General features: G+C 37.4%; 3 protein-coding genes across 6 annotated transcripts in view; 1 reads left to right on the top strand and 2 right to left on the bottom strand.

Moving 5' to 3' along the window:
• Positions 1-20884, top strand: part of LOC133530279 (inactive dipeptidyl peptidase 10-like) — a 539190-nt gene that overhangs the window by 462659 nt on the left and 55647 nt on the right. The window lies entirely within an intron of this gene.
• Positions 7909-8931, bottom strand: LOC133530194 (carbonyl reductase [NADPH] 3-like). Its single transcript, XM_061868049.1, has one exon. It carries the CDS (start codon positions 8911-8913, stop codon positions 8047-8049), a length of 867 nt encoding a protein of 288 aa, XP_061724033.1. The 5' UTR covers positions 8914-8931; the 3' UTR covers positions 7909-8046.
• On the bottom strand, positions 8852-10663 carry LOC133530195 (carbonyl reductase [NADPH] 3-like). Its single transcript, XM_061868050.1, has one exon. The coding sequence runs from the start codon at positions 10354-10356 to the stop codon at positions 9490-9492; it is 867 nt and encodes a 288-aa protein (XP_061724034.1). The 5' UTR covers positions 10357-10663; the 3' UTR covers positions 8852-9489.

The following is a 20884-nucleotide window of genomic DNA, read 5'->3' as shown; positions in this document are numbered from 1 at the left end:
TTATGTCCTGTAATTAATCCTACTATTTTCCGTAGTTTGTGTCTGGGTGTTTTCAGTAGTATTGTGGTGAGCTTCTGGTTTTGTTCTGGTAGAATTTCTTTGTTCTACTTACATGTGTTCATGTCATGTTATGAGTCGTAATGTTTGAAGTTCATTGCTGCTCGGTAAATTTATAAATATATATTACGTGGTCTTAGTTAAGGTCAGTTGGGGTAAAAGAACCATAGTTTATTTATGTCGGGACAAAGGAAACACTATGAGGATTCCCTACAGGTGTTTCTCTTTCCTCAGTGTTTCTTTTACCCCATTTGACCTTAAGTGTAACTTTTTAAAAACTTCTTAATTAATTATTAAACGAATACATTCTATGTCTGGTTTAATTTATTACCCGCATTGGATTTACTCACTGTATTGGTTTAAGGTTTTGGCTGGAGTCTGCCCTTGCAGTGTGAATTTTGTCATGATATTTGCCCTTGATGAAAACGCGTAAAAAAATAATATAAAACCTACAATTTTCCGTTAAAACTTACTAAAGTAAAAGCTCTGCTTCATCATTATTTAATCTATACCCTACCTTCAACATTGTGCGTCTGCCCTCACCGAGCTCAGTCAGGAATGTAATATAATAATACAGTGTTTGCGGCTAAAGGGCTTTGTTAAATTATTGGAATAAGCCGATGGGACGGAATCTCAGAAACATTCAAGTAAAACCGGCATGTATTTGATCTCGAGATCCGTAACAAGTATGCGTGATGGCAGATCATATTACGCTGGTTATACTAGTCAGTGACGGGGATAAGCCAGGGCGTTTTAAGCATAATATTGTAAGGTATGGGAATGCGCAGTTTTGGATAGTAGTAGAATTTCACGCATTTAAGTTAAACAAAAGAGTAAATTTTAACTACGAATAATCTAACCGACTTCTTTTATACTAGTTGCTTCGTGAGCTGAGCTGTACACCTCGTGAACCCCCATGGATCCAGCATTTTACATTTTCCAAAAACTGAATGGAAAAAATTAAACTATTATATTATTGAACTTGCTCACAAAATTTCTTGATAATTGATTCAGAAATGCGTCGTATAGAACTGACATACGAAAACATTTTTCCATTCAGTAACGAACGGACATATCTTATTTTCTATACTACGTCGGTGACAAACAAACAAACATACCGCCCGTCTGATGGTAAGCAATCTTCGTAGCCTATGTACGCCTGCAACTCCGGAGGAGTTACATGTGCGTTGCGAACCCTAACACTCCGCACCCTCTTTGAACTCTGATAACTAATACGAGGGATCGCGCCGCACTACACTCGACCGCCGGAGAATTGGGCTCGGGACCTACCCCGAGCCCTTCTACACAAGGAAAAAGAAGAAGAAGACAGCACACACTCAGATGACGCCAATATAGGCACGACGCACATGCCAGCCTAAGCTACCGATCGCCTTCACCATGGCCCCGAAACCTGACCCCGCTCAAAAGGTATCACCAGGCTAGGGGTCACGGGGTTAGGTAACGGTCGGTAGCGATAAAGCTGGCCTACACCTGGCGCTCAATCGTCCCAAAAACATCGATGAAGGACCGCTCCACGAGGATGGGGCGCGAATGGAGTTAGTCTTCGTAGCTGAAATGCGGACGAGACCCCTCACACGCTTGCGAACGGATGTCGAACGAGCTACAAGTAAACAAACGGTCAATTGCCTATAATTGTATAGAGATTAAATAAATAAATAAATAAATATATCTTTATTTCAGACCCAGAAGTCCATATATGGTTAGTAAAATTAACTTAAAACCTATATTAACTTAAAACCTATATTATTAACAAAGGTTATACTATGCCAATCAGACCTACTTGACATAGGTCAAAGTAGATCTGACCTGCTCCATCCAATGCCACATTATGGGGCAGCTAAATCTGTCCGCAATCACCTTCAGAATGCTGTTTCGACTTTCCCTTACGCGACCCATTAGCGACGTGATTTTTTTACGCATTATCGCGTGAAAATCGTCCGTGTGCGCTTGGGCGAACATTCCTGATGCACTGCACCATTTTGGAAGTCTCAACAGCATTCTGAAAGCGTTGTTGTATTGAATGCGAAGGGCGTTGTAGGCTCGTTTCGTATACCGAACCCAAAGACCGCTAGAGTAAAAAGACTGGCTATATGCTTTGAATAGAGTTATTTTTACTTCCACGGAGCATCTAGCGAATCTTCGAGCTAGCATATTACTCCTAACCGACAACGCCCTTCGCTCCCTCTCGATATCACTATCATCACACAGATCATTAGTTATAATGTGGCCCAAGTATTTGAAGCGATCGACTACTCTAAGTACAACCCCGCCAAGCGACACTGGAGGTACAAAATATGGTTTTATTTTACCCGCCTTAAAGACCATCACTTCACTCTTGGCGGCGTTGTATACGAGTCCATGTGCGGCTGCATACTTCTCACACTTGGCCACTAACTGTCTAAGGGCCCCGATAGACGGACTTAGCAGCACCATGTCATCTGCGTAGCTTATATTGTTAACACAAGTGTTTTAAATATAGCATCCCGCATGCATGCTGCTAAGTTCGCCTATCAAGTCGTTCATATACAAGTTGAACAGTTTCGGAGACGTAAGGCCCCCCTGTCTTACACCACATTCAAGCCTGTACTCAGAAGATAGTGACTTGGCCCACCTGACCTGGTTTGTTTGATTTTGGTACCAAAACTTTAGCAAATCTGTACAGTCATTCGGTATACCTGCCTCCTCCATTTTCTTCCAAAGCATATTGTAATTAACCCTGTCAAACGCTTTGGAGAGGTCGAGGAAGCAGGCATAGATTGGTGTTTTCCTGTCCGTGTAGTACCCGATAGTATGCTTGAGACACATAATGGCACTTTCTGTAGATAACCCAGTTCTGAACCCAAACTGGGTGTCATATATACTTAGGTACTTATCTAATGTAGAATTCAGCATACTGTCGAGCACCTTCGCGGCAGTGGTGGCAAGAGAGATTGGCCTATAGTTCCCCGTGTCCGACAGATCACCAGTCTTGTTTTTAACGATGGGGACCACAGTGGTCTTCATAAGAGCTGCAGGTAAGTATGAATGGCCTATGCATAAATTTAGGAACATAGAGAGCACTCTAGGCAGATGAACGCCCGCATACCTAAAGTGTTCAATACTAAGGCCAAGACAAGATAGGTACAGTGGCGGTACAGTGGTGGCATGTGGAGGTCCAAGGGGGAGGCCTATGTTCAGCAGTGGACGTCTTATGGCTGAGATGATGATGATGATGATGACAGTGGCGGACTTTAATTGTTGAGTCGTTTAGGGTTTACTTTACATTAGACATTTCATATCGTTAGTATTACAACATCTTATTTTTGGTAAATGTTACACTTAAACATGGTTACACTTAGTGAGTAAATTTTGATGATTATGTAAAGCAACAAACAGATGAAATATTTTACAGGTTCTTAAAATGAAATCTTTGATCGGAATAAGTAAAGGGGAACTTGTCCTAAATATATATAAATTATACTAAAAGCTACAAAATACATTACAATAATAAAATTTCATTTACAATAACAATATACATATAGTAGATATATAGGGGATTACTATAACTAGCTCAAATCTAAAATAGACCCTTCAAACATTGTACCAAGGATGCTGGCGGCATTTCCTTGTTGTATCGCAATACTGATATGTTGTGCGAGGAAGCCGCCAGCTCTTCGGTCACCAGTTACGTCAACCAGACGCTTCGCAATTTCTACAAAAAACATGTGCGCGCTGGGATCCCAGGGATCCATGGATCTAGAGTTTCAACGCCAAATGGTACAAAATGGTACTCTCTACCGAGGCTCTTATATTTATTACGTTTCAAAATTTCAGCACTTACCGCCGCTGCGCCCGATTTTACATTAGTCCGTTGGAGGTGGGGCGATACCAATGTGTCGACGCAGGTAGCATCCAACACTAACTTCCGTCCCAGGCTCCAAGGAACCAAGGATACCCCATCAGCCCTCTTGCCACATCCCTGTTAATGCCAGTCGGCTCAAGAAGAGCAGGCACATTGATGGCGGCAAGAGATCGACGGATTATGTTATTAAGCGACGCATTACAATTAAATCTAAACTGTCAAACATCTCGTTCCGCGCTCTTTCAGAGGCAAAAATGCCCAACACATTCAAGTTTTGATCTAGTTTTTATAAAGGTATTTAAGCCTCAGATAACTATCGACAGCTGAACGAACAGAACCTTCTATTTTTAATTTTCCGGCCCGTCGAACCTTTGACCCCTCACGATTCGTTTTAATCTAATCTCTTTGGTGTTTTTTCAATGGAAGGAAAAGCGAAAAACTCTCGGGGCTTTCGATTTGAGGTTTGAAAGGTTCCCAACTAAAAACCATCTATTTTAGATTCGAACGAACGGGTTTAGGAAAGACTAGTACGAGTACTACTCACTTGGCTAAAGCTATAGTAAATTTATATAAAGTAATCCATCTTGAAACAAAGAGTACGAAAAGAAAAGTGATGCACTCGAAAGGGCACCGTCAATCGAGATTTTACCGACGAATTCAGTTTTTTTTTTTTGTTAGTACGAGCGAGATGCATAGAAAGTAAGTTACGCAATATAATAATATGTCAGTGTCAAACTGATGGTAGCCGTACTAAATAACCATGTTGTAGGGCTAAGATGATCGACTCTTTATCATTTGGCACCATGCCTGTCACGTTCTTACAAGTATGTAAGTGCGAAAGTGACAGGCATAGTGACAATTGATAAAATTGCAACCATGCTGCCACCGCAGCATGATTGCAATTTTATCACTTGTCACTATGCCTGTCACTTTCGCACTTGAGAAGGCTCAAGTTATCACTTTATCAAGTATTACATTACATTTCTGTCGAAAGAAAGCGCTAATCAATTCCACGCATGTGTCGCTGACTGTACTTTTCTTACCACGAGCAAGTAATACTCATCGAGACAATACTAAAAACCCCAAACACAATGAGGTTGCAATGTTTCATCACAGAGTTCCTGTGGCCGCCTCCTGTCTCCATCATCAGATCAGCTCAATGGTATATAGCATTGTCACACGATTTACATATGTGTGCAAGTCTTCAGCTCAACCGGATATCAGAAAGTGATTGAAAAACCGGCCAAGTGCGAGTCGGACTCGCGCACGAAGGGTGCCGTACCATTATTTATAAAAACGGCAAAAAATTATGTTTGTTGTATGGGAGCCCTTAAATATTTATTTTATTCTGTTTTTAGTATTTGTTATTATAGCGGCAACAGAAATACATCATCTGTGAAAATTTCAACTGTCTAGCTACGACGGTTCATGAGATACAGCCTGGTGACGGACGGACGGACGGACGGACAGCGAAGTCTCAGTAATAGGGTCCCGTTTGACCCTTAGGGTACGGAACCCTAAAAATGGTTAGCAACAAGGTTTGAAAAAAAAATTAGTTACATACGAACATGTCAATAAAATTAAATACTTATAACTCTTATAAGCTTATAAAAATAAATAAAGGTTGTCCATTATCATTTCTGTTTTAGTCTCAATGCGGGCTCCTACAGCCTATAGCACAAAGAGCTTGAATTAGTATCTGAGTCCGATTTTAGGATACGGGTCCACAGTTGGTCAAATCTGTATCCACTCTAAAACTAACTTGGCTCAAAGTTCTCCAATAATTGTAACTAAGTCCTACCTAAAGTCTACTTCCCAAGGTCCATTTTGACGGAGACGTGACTCGTGCGGCAGCTACATTAGTTAATTACCTTTAGAAATATTATAGTATATTATTACACAAATTGACTAAGTCCCACAGTAAGCTCAATAAGGCTTGTGTTGAGGGTACTTAGACAACGATATATATAATATATAAATAATTATAAATACTTAAATACATAGAAAACACCCATGACTCAGGAACAAATATCCATACTCATCACACGAATAAATGCCCTTACCAGGATTTGAACCCGGGACCATCGGCTTCATAGGCAGGGTCACTACCCACTAGGCCAGACCGGTCGTCGATATCTATATCTTCATCATCTATATCTTATATATAGAAATTTGATAAGTTGGGAAATGAAAGTTCGGCGATATAAAATTACGCGAAACGTGAGTTACTAAGTGATAATCGGCCATACCATTTTCGGCGATAAATAAGAGAACCATATAAGTTATCAAACATTATCACGCCAAATATCGGATTATTAGCTTTATTAGATGTGTTAAAAATTGTGTTACGTACCTTCCCGATACTTTTCTAAAATCCCCCTTCAGCAAGTAACCACTTAACTTAGGTACTTAAGAAGTTGGTAAGAAGGTTTTATGTTTAACTTTGGACTGGCAGAAAGCCCTGTACTGTGTAACTGTTGTGGTTATTACTATATACAAGTACCTATATGGCCTGTAATACGAGAAAAAAAATTAACTGTAGGCTGTGGATCTCAAACTGACCAACATTTGTTCAGCGCCTTTTAAAAATTACTTGTATTTTGATTTATAGCACACTTTAATCTTCATTATAAGACGCAATGTATTGCAAATTTTGTTATGTTTAAAGCGTGACAAGCAACGTACTAAATAACCATGTTGTAGGGCTAAGATGATCGACTCTTTATCATTTGTCACCATGCCTGTCACGTTCTAATAAGTATGTAAGTGCGAAAGTGACGGGCATAGTGACTGCCACCGCAGCATGGTTGCAATTTTATCACTTGTCACTATGCCTGTCACTTTCGCACTTGAGAAGGCTCAAGTTATCACTTTATCAAGTATTACATTACATTTCTGTCGAAAGAAAGCGCTAATTACACTATTGTCAGCGTAGATTGAAGATAATATTTAATTTGTATTAAACATATTTTTTAAAAGTTATTGAATAAAAGTGTCATCGTTGAGGAGAATAATCTATGTTTAAATTATTGTTCACGTTGTAGGCCACACCCGGTATTAAGGAAAGAAAAAATGGAAAAGAAACTAGATTAGATCCTAAAACTAAGCAACTTTCTACTGGATAATCAGCGCGCAACTAAAATCACGAGTCGTAGATATGTCTCTAGGTCAACAAGATTGCATTGTATGATTATAAAGATCCTATACCTAACCAAATACCTTTACCATACAAAATTTCATCTCAATCATCACATCATCCGACATTGCACTGTCATCAAACTCAACATACTTAACTCTGGAAGTACGTGCGAAGAGAATTAAACATACATTGACACGACAAACGTTCCTCACTTATTCCGTCAATTAAAAAGCCTGCGGAAATAAAGGCTTATTTGTACTCGCTTCTCTTTGTGAGCCAGTCTATTGTACAATTATAAAGTATTATGTCGGATTCTATAGCAATTCAAGTCACGTAACTCATATCGGATGCAAGCCACAACGCTCTGAACGTAATATATATGAAGTACAGAGCAGAAGTACTTTTTTATTTGTCCTTTTTTTTCAAAATCAAAAAAGTTTTCAAATATTTTGTAAGTGCGATTTGCGTCAAACGTTAAAAGTTGACAAAGCAAAGAATCACCTTATTTAAATTCTCAAGCAAATATCAGTTTAAGATTACGTGATTAGTTTCGAAATAAGTAATGAAATTGGCAACGGATGTAAGCAGCAAAAGTTCCCTGGCACCGGCGGAGTTGCAATGTCATCAAAAACAATTCACGATTAGCACGAAAGTAGGTCAAATGTTCAAATTTCCCTAACAAATTGGCAGTCAAAGTTAAATGGGAGGTTTTAATACGAAATCGTGGCTACCTGCTGTCAAAAGTCGTAATTCTATCTGAAAGTTTAACACCTTATTTCTTATTCTGGCGCTTGTTTCAACTTGAAATGCACTGGATAGGAAAATGCTAAAGGAAATATAACTGTAACAATAAGTTATTGAAGATACTTTTAATTTTAATAATAAATATGATAGCAACAAGGCAGAGTATACATAGTTATTTGTATGATTTACCTGCTTGTTATATAATATAACACTTAATAAAGTGTAAGTGTGCAATAACACAATGTTACAAATATTTTTTAAGCACTTCATAATCACAATATAACGGCAGGTTCGGATTACGCCAATCCTTTGGCTCCTTGTCGTACCAGAAGTACTGCCCCTTCACCGACTGGTCTACATCCAGGGCTAAATACACCGGGGCCTTGCTTGCCTCTTCCAGCGTGAACACTCCACTGCCAGTCGTCATGGACGTCTGAACGAATCCGGGGTGCAGAGAATTAATGGAAATATTTCTGTCAATCTCTCTCTGTTGCACAACAGTCAATGCGCATAGCGCTATCTTGGAAATCTTGTAAGCTAGCAACTGTGTTTGGAAGAAATCCTCGGGTTTCCATGTTTCAGTCTTCACGGAATTTAAGAACCATTCAATAAATGCGTCGATGTCTGATTTTTGAACGTCCTTTTTCGTCAGTCTGGCGATCCAGTCTTTGTTTTTGAGATTAGAAATGTGCCCGCAGTCGCTGGAGATGTTTATAACTCTCGCGTTTCGGTTAAGGATCGGGAAGAAATGCTCTTGGACTGTTAGAATAGCGTGGTAATTAGTATTAATAACTCGTACGGCGTCGTCGTATGTAGTGTTTTCCCAGCTTTCTGTTATGACGCCAGCATTATTGATTAAGATGTCCAATCCTCCGTGTTTCATTTTAATGTATTCCGCACATCTTCTTACACTGTTTGTATTAGTGACTTCTAACGGGTGGAATTGAGGGTTCAGACCTTTGGCTTTAAGCTTATCCACGGCATCTCTACCTCTATGCTCGTTCCTCGCTGTGACGTAGACATTTTTGACTCCTCTTTTTAATAATTCCTCCACTATGGCAAATCCAATGCCCTGATTTGAGCCAGTTACCAATGCTAATTTATTGATCATGACTTCTTATTATAAATTGTTAATCGTTTCTACTTCGCGACCCACAGAATTTATTCATATAAAAACGTATGTTAATATCGACGTGTTATTAGCAATGGTTTCTTCACATGAATGTCATTAGCAAGGTGACTCCTCGATCGTAACAGTGAATGATAACTTATCAACACTCGACCCTGAGGTCACTCGCAATTGTATGTTATCTAGTATTTCCTGCTCTTCTACTGAACAAGGTACACAATTATAGTGTTTACTAATTTGTTAGGTGATTACGTTATGTCAATTTTTTTTTTAAGATGAAAATTATATTTTGCCTTCAAAAGGCTATGACAATATTTTTTTATCAAAATGACGAAATATAATCAACGGTTATTATACATGTATTTTAATTTAGCATTTCTGCATATTTCATGATATAATACAAAAACATGTGCACTACATAATTTACCTGGTCGTCTGGAAAAGATCGCTCTTTAGCGATAAAACCGCCTGTTATCTGCGTCTATCTTTGATCAAATGTTTTTCTTTAAGCTGTATCTTTTACTGAGGTGAGCCACTAAAAAGAACTCTTTTTTATCTTTACAAATACTGTTTTATCACATTAAAATCACAATATAGCGGAAGGTTGGGGTTCCGCCAATCTTTCGCTTCTTTATCATACCAGAAATACTGTCCCTTTACCGACTGATCCACGTCCAATGCTAAATATACCGGGGCTTTGCTGGCCTGTTCCATGGTAAACGGGCCACTGCCATTAGTCATCGACGTCTGCACGAATCCAGGATGTAGACAATTCACAGAAATATTTCTATCAATCTGATTCTGTTGCACGATGGTCAACGCACTCAGCGCCACTTTGGAAATCCGATAAGCGAGCAGCTGAGTCTGAAAGAAGTCCTCGTTTTTCAAAGTTCCATTTTTGACTGAGTCTAAAAACCAGTTAACGAATGCATCAACGTCATCTTTCTTTAGATCCTTCTTCGTCAATGTGGCTATCCATTCCTTGTTTTTGAGATTAGAAATGTGCCCACAGTCGCTTGAAATGTTGATTACTCTTGCATTCTGATTCAGGATTGGGAAGAAATGCTCCTGGATCGTCAGGATGGCGTAGTAGTTTGTGGTGATAACTCGAACTGCGTCCTCGTATGTGGTTTTCTCCCAATCTTCCGTAATAACTCCAGCGTTATTGATGAGTATATCCAAGCCACCGTGTTTTAATTTCAAGTAAGCCGCGCATTTTTTTACGCTTTCTGCATTAGTGACTTCTAGCTGATGAAAAAGAGGATTCAAACCTTTTTCTTTAAGCTTGTTGATGGCATCTAGGCCCCGCTGCTCGTTCCTAGATGTCACGTAGACATATTTTACTTCTCTCTTGAGTAATTCTTCGACGATAGCGAATCCAATGCCCTGGTTGGATCCCGTTACTAATGCCACTTTGTCAATCATGGTGTTTAAATAAAATATATTTTCTCTCCGGTGAGAAATAACGTTATGCGGTATGATTACCGTAGCACGAGCATTTTTATACAATTGTTAGATTAACTGTAATCTGCTGTTAGCTTTAGATACTGGCAATCAGTCAATGTCAATATAATTACGTTTGTAAATGAGTCAGATATTAATACCATTACACGAATGCACTAGGAAGTCGGCGTTTACATAAAATGACGGTTTGATGTCAAACCAGTAGTCTAGTGTTTGCTAGATTAATTAGATTTGCTGAGATGAGGCCATTTCGTGACACTTTACTCTCACTATGTTCTCTTTTATGTATGTCTATTACTGTTTGTGTATTTATGAATAAAATAAATTATATTTATTCTATTCTAATATTAGATACAACTAAGTCCCTTTATATACTCAAACGTATAATAGGGTAATACTTATTCTTATGTAATATTTTATTAATATATGACTATTACTATGACCATGACTATGCTTTTTTGTGACTTGTATGTATAAATATTTAGAAAATTACTTCTAGATATCTAAGGTAGTTATGTTACGACCACAACATTGATAATATCACAGACACGTGTGTGTACATATTCACATTTTTATTCCTTCCAGAGGGTATGAAGGGACTTTTAATAGAAATTCTAATATAGCATCGAAATGACTGTTTAAGTTCTTCAAAAACATCTGGACAAAATGTATAAGCATGAGACAATATATGATTACCCATTCTTATTTATAAATATGTAGTTCTATAAGCACATCATCATCGCGCCTGACGCATATTCTTTGGTTTAATGTAAGCTCGTTCGTAGCGTCATCTAATTTGAATCAAATTGCAATGCAAAATGCATTCCGTTGCAATTTGTGCAATCAGACGCCATAGAAAATGCCGATATACAACTGTAGCGTAAATATAATGTAAGCTCAAAACGGGATGCTGCAGGAGAAAATCTATGTATTTAATGATTTGTAGGTACTTTGAGTAGTTTAACGGCCCGATTCAAACTTTAATAAACATCAAAAATTTGCTAAAGATACGATATGGATTGGATATGTCAGTATCAAAAGCGACTAGTACTACGCATAATAATAATTAGCAAATACTAATTTACTTTCCTTGTTCTTAAATGATCTACATATTTTATTTACAATAAAAATATACAAAATGAATATATACAGAAGATTACTACAGCTAGCTTAAATCTAAAATAGGTCCTTGAGGTATTGTACTACGGATGCTGGCGGCATTTCCAGCCAACTGGGTAAACATAAATTATAATAATCTTAAAATAACTAATTACTACAATGTAACAGATATTTATAAACTCTTTTAATTTCTATTGCATAACATTGTGAAATCCATGTATAATAATTTACACGACTAAGTTGATACATAAAAAAACGCAAGTAATACTTAGACATACCATATCTATGTTAATCAATTGAGTACTACTTCAGTATCAGAACTGGCTCTGGGGAATAACCTGTACAAAATTATCTACATTACAAGTTGACTAGACAAATAAAACTGCTTCATAATAACCTACATCACTACACCTTATGAAACAAAGTCCCCGCCGCGTCTGTCTGTCTGTATGTCTATAAGTTTGCGATAAAAACTAAAACTACTAAACGGATTTACATGCTTTAATTAATTTTAGATTTAATCAATTTGGAGAATTTTCATTTATTTCAAGTGTGTGAAATTATTTCTTTATCTTTATATTTATGTAATTTTACGACGAAGTGTTGTTTAAGTTACTCATCATATTTTCTGTCTCATTACTTTATCCCTATTCGGTCACCCGGATAACCGTTTATTCGGGTATCTGCAATGGCGACCTGATTCCAGCGTCACCTGGCGGGCAGCCAGTTAACCGACCCGGAAAGTAATTTAAGTAAACAAGTACTCGTAAATCTTCCATAAGTTATTGTTTTTTGAGTGAACTTTAGACTTTTAATTCAAACACAGGTTATTTTCTCGCTAAGCTTTTCAAAATAAATACCTACCTACGTTGACTTCTGAGTTTTGTTGATATTGAAAATTTCTTTGTTACGCCATCTATATTTACAAGTTTTTTTTTTATTTAACTTGCAATGTACGAGTATGTATGTAACGATGTTTGTAAGTACGGATCAAATCTTGCAAGTTAAATTTGACCCACTTCCCGATTTCCGATGAAGCTGGAAATGTGCATACATATGTAAGTCGGGTGACAATGCAATATTATGGAACCATCAAGCTTATCTGATGATGGAGACGGAGGTGGCCATAGGAACTCTGTGATAAAACAACGCAACCTTATTGTGTTTGGTATTTTAGAATTGTCTCGATGAAAACTAGTAGCCTGTGGAAAGAAAAATTCAGTCAGCAAAAAATACTTTTACCAAAAATTTAATTGTTGCCAAAACACTTTTTAGCGTCACCGTATTGATATAATTGTTTAAATTTATTTTAAAAAAATAGGTTGTTATTAAAACTTGTAAACCAAAAATATTCATATACCTATGAAAAAAAAAACGAACTACCTAATCCTTGGATCAGGCTGGACTGGATCTAAAATATATGTAGGTATACAAGTTCCCTTGCGATAACATCGATATTCACTCATAAACGACCATTACTTACAGGGGCAGTGTAGAACACCCAATTATCTCTAACAATGTGCTAAATTCAGCCGTAATCGAGTCCTGATGGGCAGTTACCCGACTCCGGATAAGAGGGTAATGGGGTTCCTTATAGCACGGAACCCATTAGACGGTTATTGCTGAGCCTTAGTGCAGCCTTAACATAGGGTTTCATTTCCTTAATCTACTTTAAAAGTTTATTAAGGAACCTATAACATGTGTACGTTTAAATGGGCCATTACGTGCACTTCAGCTCGTGGTGCGCGTGCCGCGGCTGCTGCTGGAAACCATCGCGAGCGCGGACTTCTGGCCGAAGGGTGTGATATTTCGGCGGTTTCGTGAGAATCTGCCGAATCCCGCACCGGAACAGGTGGCTCAACAGAAAACTGCGTCGCCAGAATGATTTCTATATATTATTTTTTTATTATTGTATGTATGTTAGTTTGTAAGGTATGTATATGTGGACATTAGTTGCCTGAAAATAAATGATATTTAATTTTATTTCATTTTAAATAGTCTGAACTGTTCTATTTACTAACGGCCCTGTGAGCTATAGAATTCGCGAAAGCACATGGCTCCGACATTTTGAATAACATCCAAAAACTGCATCGACAAAAAATTATGGAGCCTACTCAGAAATTACTATTAGAAGTATTAGAACAAATTAAAATAGCAGAGGACGCTGGTTCAATTCTAGCCTAGGGCACTGGAGGCCATGGTCACTTTTTCTTAGTATATGACATTTATTTCAGTTTTTACTTAGAAATTTCACGAGTATCGGTAAAAAATTAGACCTGTAGAGGAGAACATCCGGACATACGAAAGCATATTTGGCCAAGCTGAACATATTGACATTGTTTACCACGAAATGGGCTCGCCTCAGCATAATACTGACCCGAAGGTCAGCGCTGATCTTCCGGCGAGACCATTCCTCCAATCCATTTTTATTTATCTACTATTGATACCTTCAATATAACATGTTGTTCGTCAATTAATTATGTACTAAATTATTTAGATAGATGCTATGTTAGATAGCTGCTACCATAAAAAGATACAGATAAAACATCTGGATTGCCCAATTGAGCATAATTTGCTGCCTAGATACTAAAGCGATTGTCATATCATGCTGACAAAAATGAGCATAGGAAAAATCAGAGATTATTAAATTCCCAAACAACTTCGATTGAACATATTCTGTTTTGTGCAAAGTGTAATACGAATAATTAATAAGGCGTAAAAGTGTAGTGTACGTTTGAATGACGACGTTAGTATGCCGTAATGATTTATTAACCATGAACGTCATACGTGGCGTAAGTCGTCAGTCACCGGCGCCAGCTGCGACACTACACGAGGGCCGCCAAAGCTAATTTAATAAAATTTTATTGTAATTTAATATTAAATTACCTGTAATTTGGCGTAATTGAATTTAATTGTAATCTAATATTGATTTAGCTGTAATTTGGCGTAATTGAATTTAATTGTAATCTAATATTGATTTAGCTGTAATTTGGCGTAAATTAATTTATATATATATTTTCTTTTATTTATTTATTAAGTTAACATTGTTTGTATGGGAATTATCTCGCCTGTTGTCTGCCTCTAAATTTAATCAATGGTTTATTTTTCTTGTATATTTTTACTGAGGTGTGCCAATAAAGAGTATTCTATCTATCTATCTATCTATCTTGTGCGCATTTTGGGGTAAACTATACGCCCGCAAGTGTTTTTTTACAAATAACAATAAAATAAATAATCGACATCACCATCCCCCATGACGAGAATCTCGTGAAAGCCGAGAAGGACAAATCCAGTAAGTACCTAGACTTGGCTCACGAGATAACCGCCATGTGGGATGTTGATTCGATGATCATTGTCCCGATAGTCGTTTCAGCGAACGGTATCATAGCGAAGAGTCTCGAACAACACCTTGAGAGACTCTCGCTAGGTGGTTGGATCAAGGGTCAGATGCAGAAGGCGGTGATCTTGAGCACGGCGCGGATAGTGCGGCGGTTCCTCTCTCTGCGGCCCTGACCACCGGCAGCTTGGGCCTTGCCCCGCTGCTGGCGGCACCCTAGGTTAGGTTTTTTTATAATGTGTTTATATTTTTTGTATTGTTTTGTAAGTGTTTTTATATTTTACTTTTATATCCATATTATAAAAAATCCTAATCTAAGATATTAAATGAATAAAGAGAAAAATAAATAAAAAAGTGTGTGAGTGTCGTGGACCACTCGGTTGGCAAGAAATATATTATTATTGATAAACGTAGTATAGTATTGATTAAAAAATACAAAAAAAAAATAATCGACAAAATCAAACTTATCAATACTGCTCAGAAAATTTCACAAATCAGTTCAGAAATGCGACTTATAGGTAGGGAGAACAACTTAACATTAAAAAAAAAACATTTTTGTATAAGCTGAAACTGCTTAGTACGCGTAGTGCAAAAAAAAGTATTTGCCGTACACGTCCAGGGATTGAACCCAGATCGTTTCCAAAGCGGCTGTTTGCCAACGGTTAAATTACGGCTATTTATTCTCGAGAAAAATTTAAATAAGACGGGGTACGACCCGTCTTATTAAAATTTTTCGTAACGAAAAAATCTTACACTTTTTTCCGCCTAGCCCCCATCCGCCAACCGTCCGATAAGGAACTTCGTTCCAATAATCTTTTCTATTACATTATAAACGCGAAAGTAACTCTATGTTACCTCTTCACGCATTAACCAATGAACTATAGATGAAATTCTGTATCTGGTACGAAATTGCGGGAAGAATCTAGTAAGAAGAAAATCGTTTCGTACTTACAAGAATTTGGCAGAAACTTTGAGAGAAATGCTTAGTAGAGAGTACGGAAATAGTCCTGAGTTTTCCTGACCTCGAAGCCCCACTGTACTGATTAATTAAGACCGTAGCCGAATCTTGTGTTGAGCCCTTTAATTATCGACTGAGCGAAGTGACGTCCCACCCTAATTGACCCTAAACTAGGCGTGGGTCATTCACCAGATTTGTGCCTGCGTCTAAACTCCGTCAAACCATAGTAAATGTATAAAAAGTTTGACAGTGTTGAGTCTGACCGCAGTCATATAATTTTAGAACTAAATTTGATGAACATTGGTAAAATAATACTCAAGATATCGTTTAACAATCATGAAACTAAAAGAAAACATGACATACTATCTATACTATAGAGCAAACTTACTCAAATTACACTCAGCCGAGCTCAGGTAAAAGCAAAGCTTGTATATCCATAAAAATAACTAAACATGTTTAACTGTTTCAAACAAAAGTCGGCCTCACTTTTCATCACGATTATCTCAAAAATTTAAAGAATACGTCTATTAAAACTTATCTATTGGTAAGAAAGTACGCGCGTGCCTAAAGGAGTTGACATTCCATATTTGATATTAATGAAAATTCTTGTATCCTTTCATAAACACAAGGGGGAGGCAGTTTACAATTATTTTTGCCTGTTTTGTATTTCAGTCAACAATAATAATAATTTTAATAAAGCTAATTTAAACAGCCAACCCTTAGTGCGACACAAATTTGAAATGAATTCGCAGCTGTATGAAAATGTTATTTATTAGCCCGGGGTTTATCCGGGTTTTAACCGGGAGTTACGGGTACACTTAGAAACAGAACGTTTTGAAAGCAGGCGCGTGGCCGTTTGAATACATAAGTTAAAGGATACCCGGGATTTCGTTTCTTTTAGGGTAAGCGGTTAAAGTTGTTTTTTAATAATATTTTTTTTAATATTTTTATGAATATATATATATATATATATATATATATATATATATATATATATAATATTCATAAATACTTAAATACATAGTATACACCAATGGCTCAGGAACAATTTGTGCTCATCAGACAAACAAATGCCCTTACCAGGATTTGAGCCCGGGACCATTGGATTCATAAGCAAGGTCACTACCAATTGAGCAAGACAACGTCGTCCTTGTTAGTTATTATGAATATTACCTTAAACCAACCATTTTATCTCTTCTTACTTTTGTTTTTGGCAAACAATGAATGAAATACTTTTTATTACATATTTCGGTGTCAGTTTTCTATTACATTTTATTAACAAATTCAGCCTTATTAGCCTTGGGTTCTATTTATGCTTACAACAGATGACATTCCTCCTAAAACTAAAAGCGGTGAAGCCACCCATTGAACTAAATGGAGCCTAATAAAAATTCGTGTTAGAAATGAATTCGCCAGTCAGCAGCCAACTCAGCTCTGTGGGAAAGTTATTTATTAGTTTTCCCGGCTTTGCCCGGGTGTTAACCGGGAGTAGGAAGCTTAGTAGACTTTTGGATAATATATATCATAACACCGCTTGACGTGTGTATCTTATTATAAATTTATTATGATAACTTTAACATTTTAATCGATTTTTTAACAAATATGTATTTTCCACTAGATTTCTGAATTCAATTCATTTTCAACTTTTCCCTGCTTATTGATCCTTGTTCACCCGGGTCTTACCCGGGTGTTAAAGCTACTTGACTCCTTTAAAACAAAATAATGTGTCATATAGCTACGGACGAGTCAATGTCCAACTATGTAGACACATAGTAGTGAAACCCTGTAGTTGATAGAACTTGGTTTCCAGTTAGATCTCACTTCATCTATGGAAGAAACTGTTTACAAACTTGGCATCATTTTATATTTATGTTTTTGATTGGATGACAATACTTACAAGATAGCTATGTTATTTTGAAAATATAGTTATATTTTAATAGAATAAAACACAAGCCTTACCATACCTTACCGTAACCATCATAAGCAAAATAACAAGAACAGACTTTTGTTGACAACAGTTTTTCCCTATATCAATTATTTTAAGAATACTCGCAACTTTTAAAAGATGGCGTATCTGTGCTAGGTGTGAGATCGTCAAGACGTGCTGTAATCGATTCAGGCAACCTAGGACATCAAGACGAAGGCTAGTGCTAGTTCTATCAAGGCGCGCCGGCAATCTAGTTAGTGTAATGTCAAATTATCCACACGGGCGGTTATTTTGCATGACATTTTCTTGAAGGTTATATATACAAGAAGGTCAAGAAGAGAATAGCAATAATCGAATTTAAACAGTTGTGAGACATATGTACATTAAACTAATTTTACGGTGTAAACTCAGGCGTTTTTAGTCAGTACAAGTGGTAGGTGACCCAAACACTCTACCATGCCCACCTGCAACGACAGCGCAAGACCTCCCCTAACAACCGGTTAACTCAGCGTACGACGTGGGGCGCAGCAGTGCGCGAAAAATTAGTTCAATAAGAGAATAGCACACACATTATGAATATTATGATTCAAAAACTTTTAAAGGGTCAATTATAATTCTTAAATTAAGCCCCTGTAGCCTTACCACGACTGCCTTAGTAGTGTCAAACTGACATATTCGCAAACGTCACACGCAATGCGAGTACGAGCGAGATGCATAGAAAGTAAGTTTCGCATCTTCTTCTTCTAAGTTGGTCCCTTACTGCTGAGGATCATAACTCCGCATGCTAATTTTCCCTATGGCAAGCTCTCCACTTCTCACTATCGGTTGCTTTGTGGAAAGCGTTGCTTAGTGTGACGTCCAAGTTACGCATACGCTAGCGAATATGTTAGTGTGAAACTGGTGGTAGCCATACTGGATGTTTCGAAATCTAATAAACATTATCTAATTTATCTGTCACGGGCAGAATCCACTTGAAGGGGGTGAGCCGTTTTTGAGAGCAATTTCTCGTGCCTGTCAACGTCAGAACGCTATTTGCGTATAAAAGAACGCGTGCAAATTTTGATTCTGAATTGCCTGCACAAAAAGAAGATTGTGAAATGTAATAGTAAACAAAGATTTTTATTACCATAAAGCTATATTTAAAACAGAAATTAACTTATAATTATACCGGTGGCTTAAAAGTTCCGCGTTCAGCTAGACCTCCATAAATACATCTCGTGTGACTGAAAAAAAAAAAAACTTCGGCCACTTCTCGATACAAACATAGTCCCCATTTTTCTCAGTGGATATTGACATTATAGAAAATGTTTTAACATATTTTGATGTATATTAACCATAGCTATGCCTACGTGTTTGACTTTTTTAGATTTTTTTGTGTAAAAATTAGGACCGAAAGACATATTTCATACAAATATTTAAATGCTCCAAACTCTTATAATAATTACTCGTAAAGATTCGAAAAAAAAGCAAACATACGGCATAGCTGTGGTTGACGTACAACAAACTGTGTCTAAATATTTTTAATAAGGTTAATATGAAAAGGCAATTTCGCGCGGCCGCGGTGTTTATATATCCTCTTTACGTATTTATTTCTTCTTAAACAACCGTAAAGCGAACAAGTTTTTACACATACACACTTTAATTGCATTATCTTCAACCAATAACGTGACTTTCGGTCAGATCGGGTTATTCGCGGATGGTCTAAAACGCAAAATGACAAGTGTAATATTTTGCCTATATCACTTTTAGTCTACATCGCGAACGGTCTAGAACGCAAAATGCCTACATCATTTTCGTCGTTTTATCTTTACGTTAGCGATGTCGACGAGCCCTGCTGTTGGCCTTCGGCCATTTGAAGATAACTAACAAACCTAACCTAGCTAATGAAATAAAAAAGCGGTCATTTTGCGTTCTAGACCGTTCGCGATGTAGACTAAAAGCGATATAGGCAAAATATTACGCTAGTCATTTTGCGTTTTAGACCATCCGCGAATAACCGTATAATTCCATCAAGTCGTACAAATGCAAGTCATATATCTTATAAAATATTAGTTGTTTGTTAACCGCGCGTTTCGCCCGCTCGTCTGCGCTGCCGCAAGTCCGCAATCCGGTTAAGCTAATGCCTTCGCAGTGTTCCGGTTCACTATTTATAGTACACAATCGTATTTCAGATGAAAGGTGGTTCTCGCTTTGTACAGCCATCATTATGCCTAAGTTTCAAGCCTATCTAATCGGATAAAATTATTAACTACTAAGGACAAATTGAAGCGATGCGTTAGGCTCACGGTCAAAGGTAGTTTGAAACTTTCAGTCCAAAGGTCGCGGGTTCCGATTTGTATCTGCTCTCGGATGAATGAATGATTCTACGCGCTACGACGTAGCTTGTCGTAGCGCGTGGCATCCTAAAATCATAAGTAGCGGAACGGCCCGATTCGAGGAATGAGATACGATAAAGATAAGTTCTGGTTTAGATAAGTTCTCATTTAGATATCTTTTGTATGTCGTATAATTGATAGAAGCAACTCGATTCGGGCAGCCAATGTCACTTTGACGTTAGAAATATCGTAAATAGATCTTACTAGGATCACGGCGCAATAAGGCACGTTGAATTTCTAATTAGGGTTTTATTATATACAAATGTTATTGAGATACATTTTATTTACAAGATCTTAAACGTGTCTTAATCATTCTTCGAATCGGGCGGGACGAGTTTCGTGACATGTTAGCCTAAATGCGAGCCATACTCGTACATAACAGAGGTGTAATTTAAACTTTGTAAATCTGATCTAGATTTTAACTGAATTGATTGAAAGCTCGCATTCATGTCTAACAGTACATTAATACTGTAAAAACAGTTATGATATGAGCTAGCAGCAAACAGTGTAAAAAAAAAACAGCAAACATAAAATGTTATGGTTAAAAACATCAAACCAAATCCCACACGCAAACTAAAATGATTCAATTTCAAACCTAGTTCTACTTTTGAACCCGAATTGCAACGAGATCCATGACTATTCATAAAATGCCCGTTTGAAAGACCAAAGTCAAAATTGGAATACTTTTTAACGGGATTGATTGGAACGGAACGCTCTCAAACGACCACTCTGTCTAATGTTAGTTCAGGAGCCGAAGGCTAAATTTGAAAGTC

This window comes from Cydia pomonella, chromosome 22, assembly GCF_033807575.1.
Source record: "Cydia pomonella isolate Wapato2018A chromosome 22, ilCydPomo1, whole genome shotgun sequence".
NCBI classification, from domain to species: domain Eukaryota; kingdom Metazoa; phylum Arthropoda; class Insecta; order Lepidoptera; family Tortricidae; genus Cydia; species Cydia pomonella.
This window is presented reverse-complemented; position numbering and strand designations above follow the sequence as displayed.

Coding starts and splice junctions, on each gene's coding strand:
- LOC133530194 (XM_061868049.1), bottom strand. CDS start 8,913: ATGATCAATAAATTAGCATTGGTAACTGGCTCAAATCAGGGCATTGGA.
- LOC133530195 (XM_061868050.1), bottom strand. CDS start 10,356: ATGATTGACAAAGTGGCATTAGTAACGGGATCCAACCAGGGCATTGGA.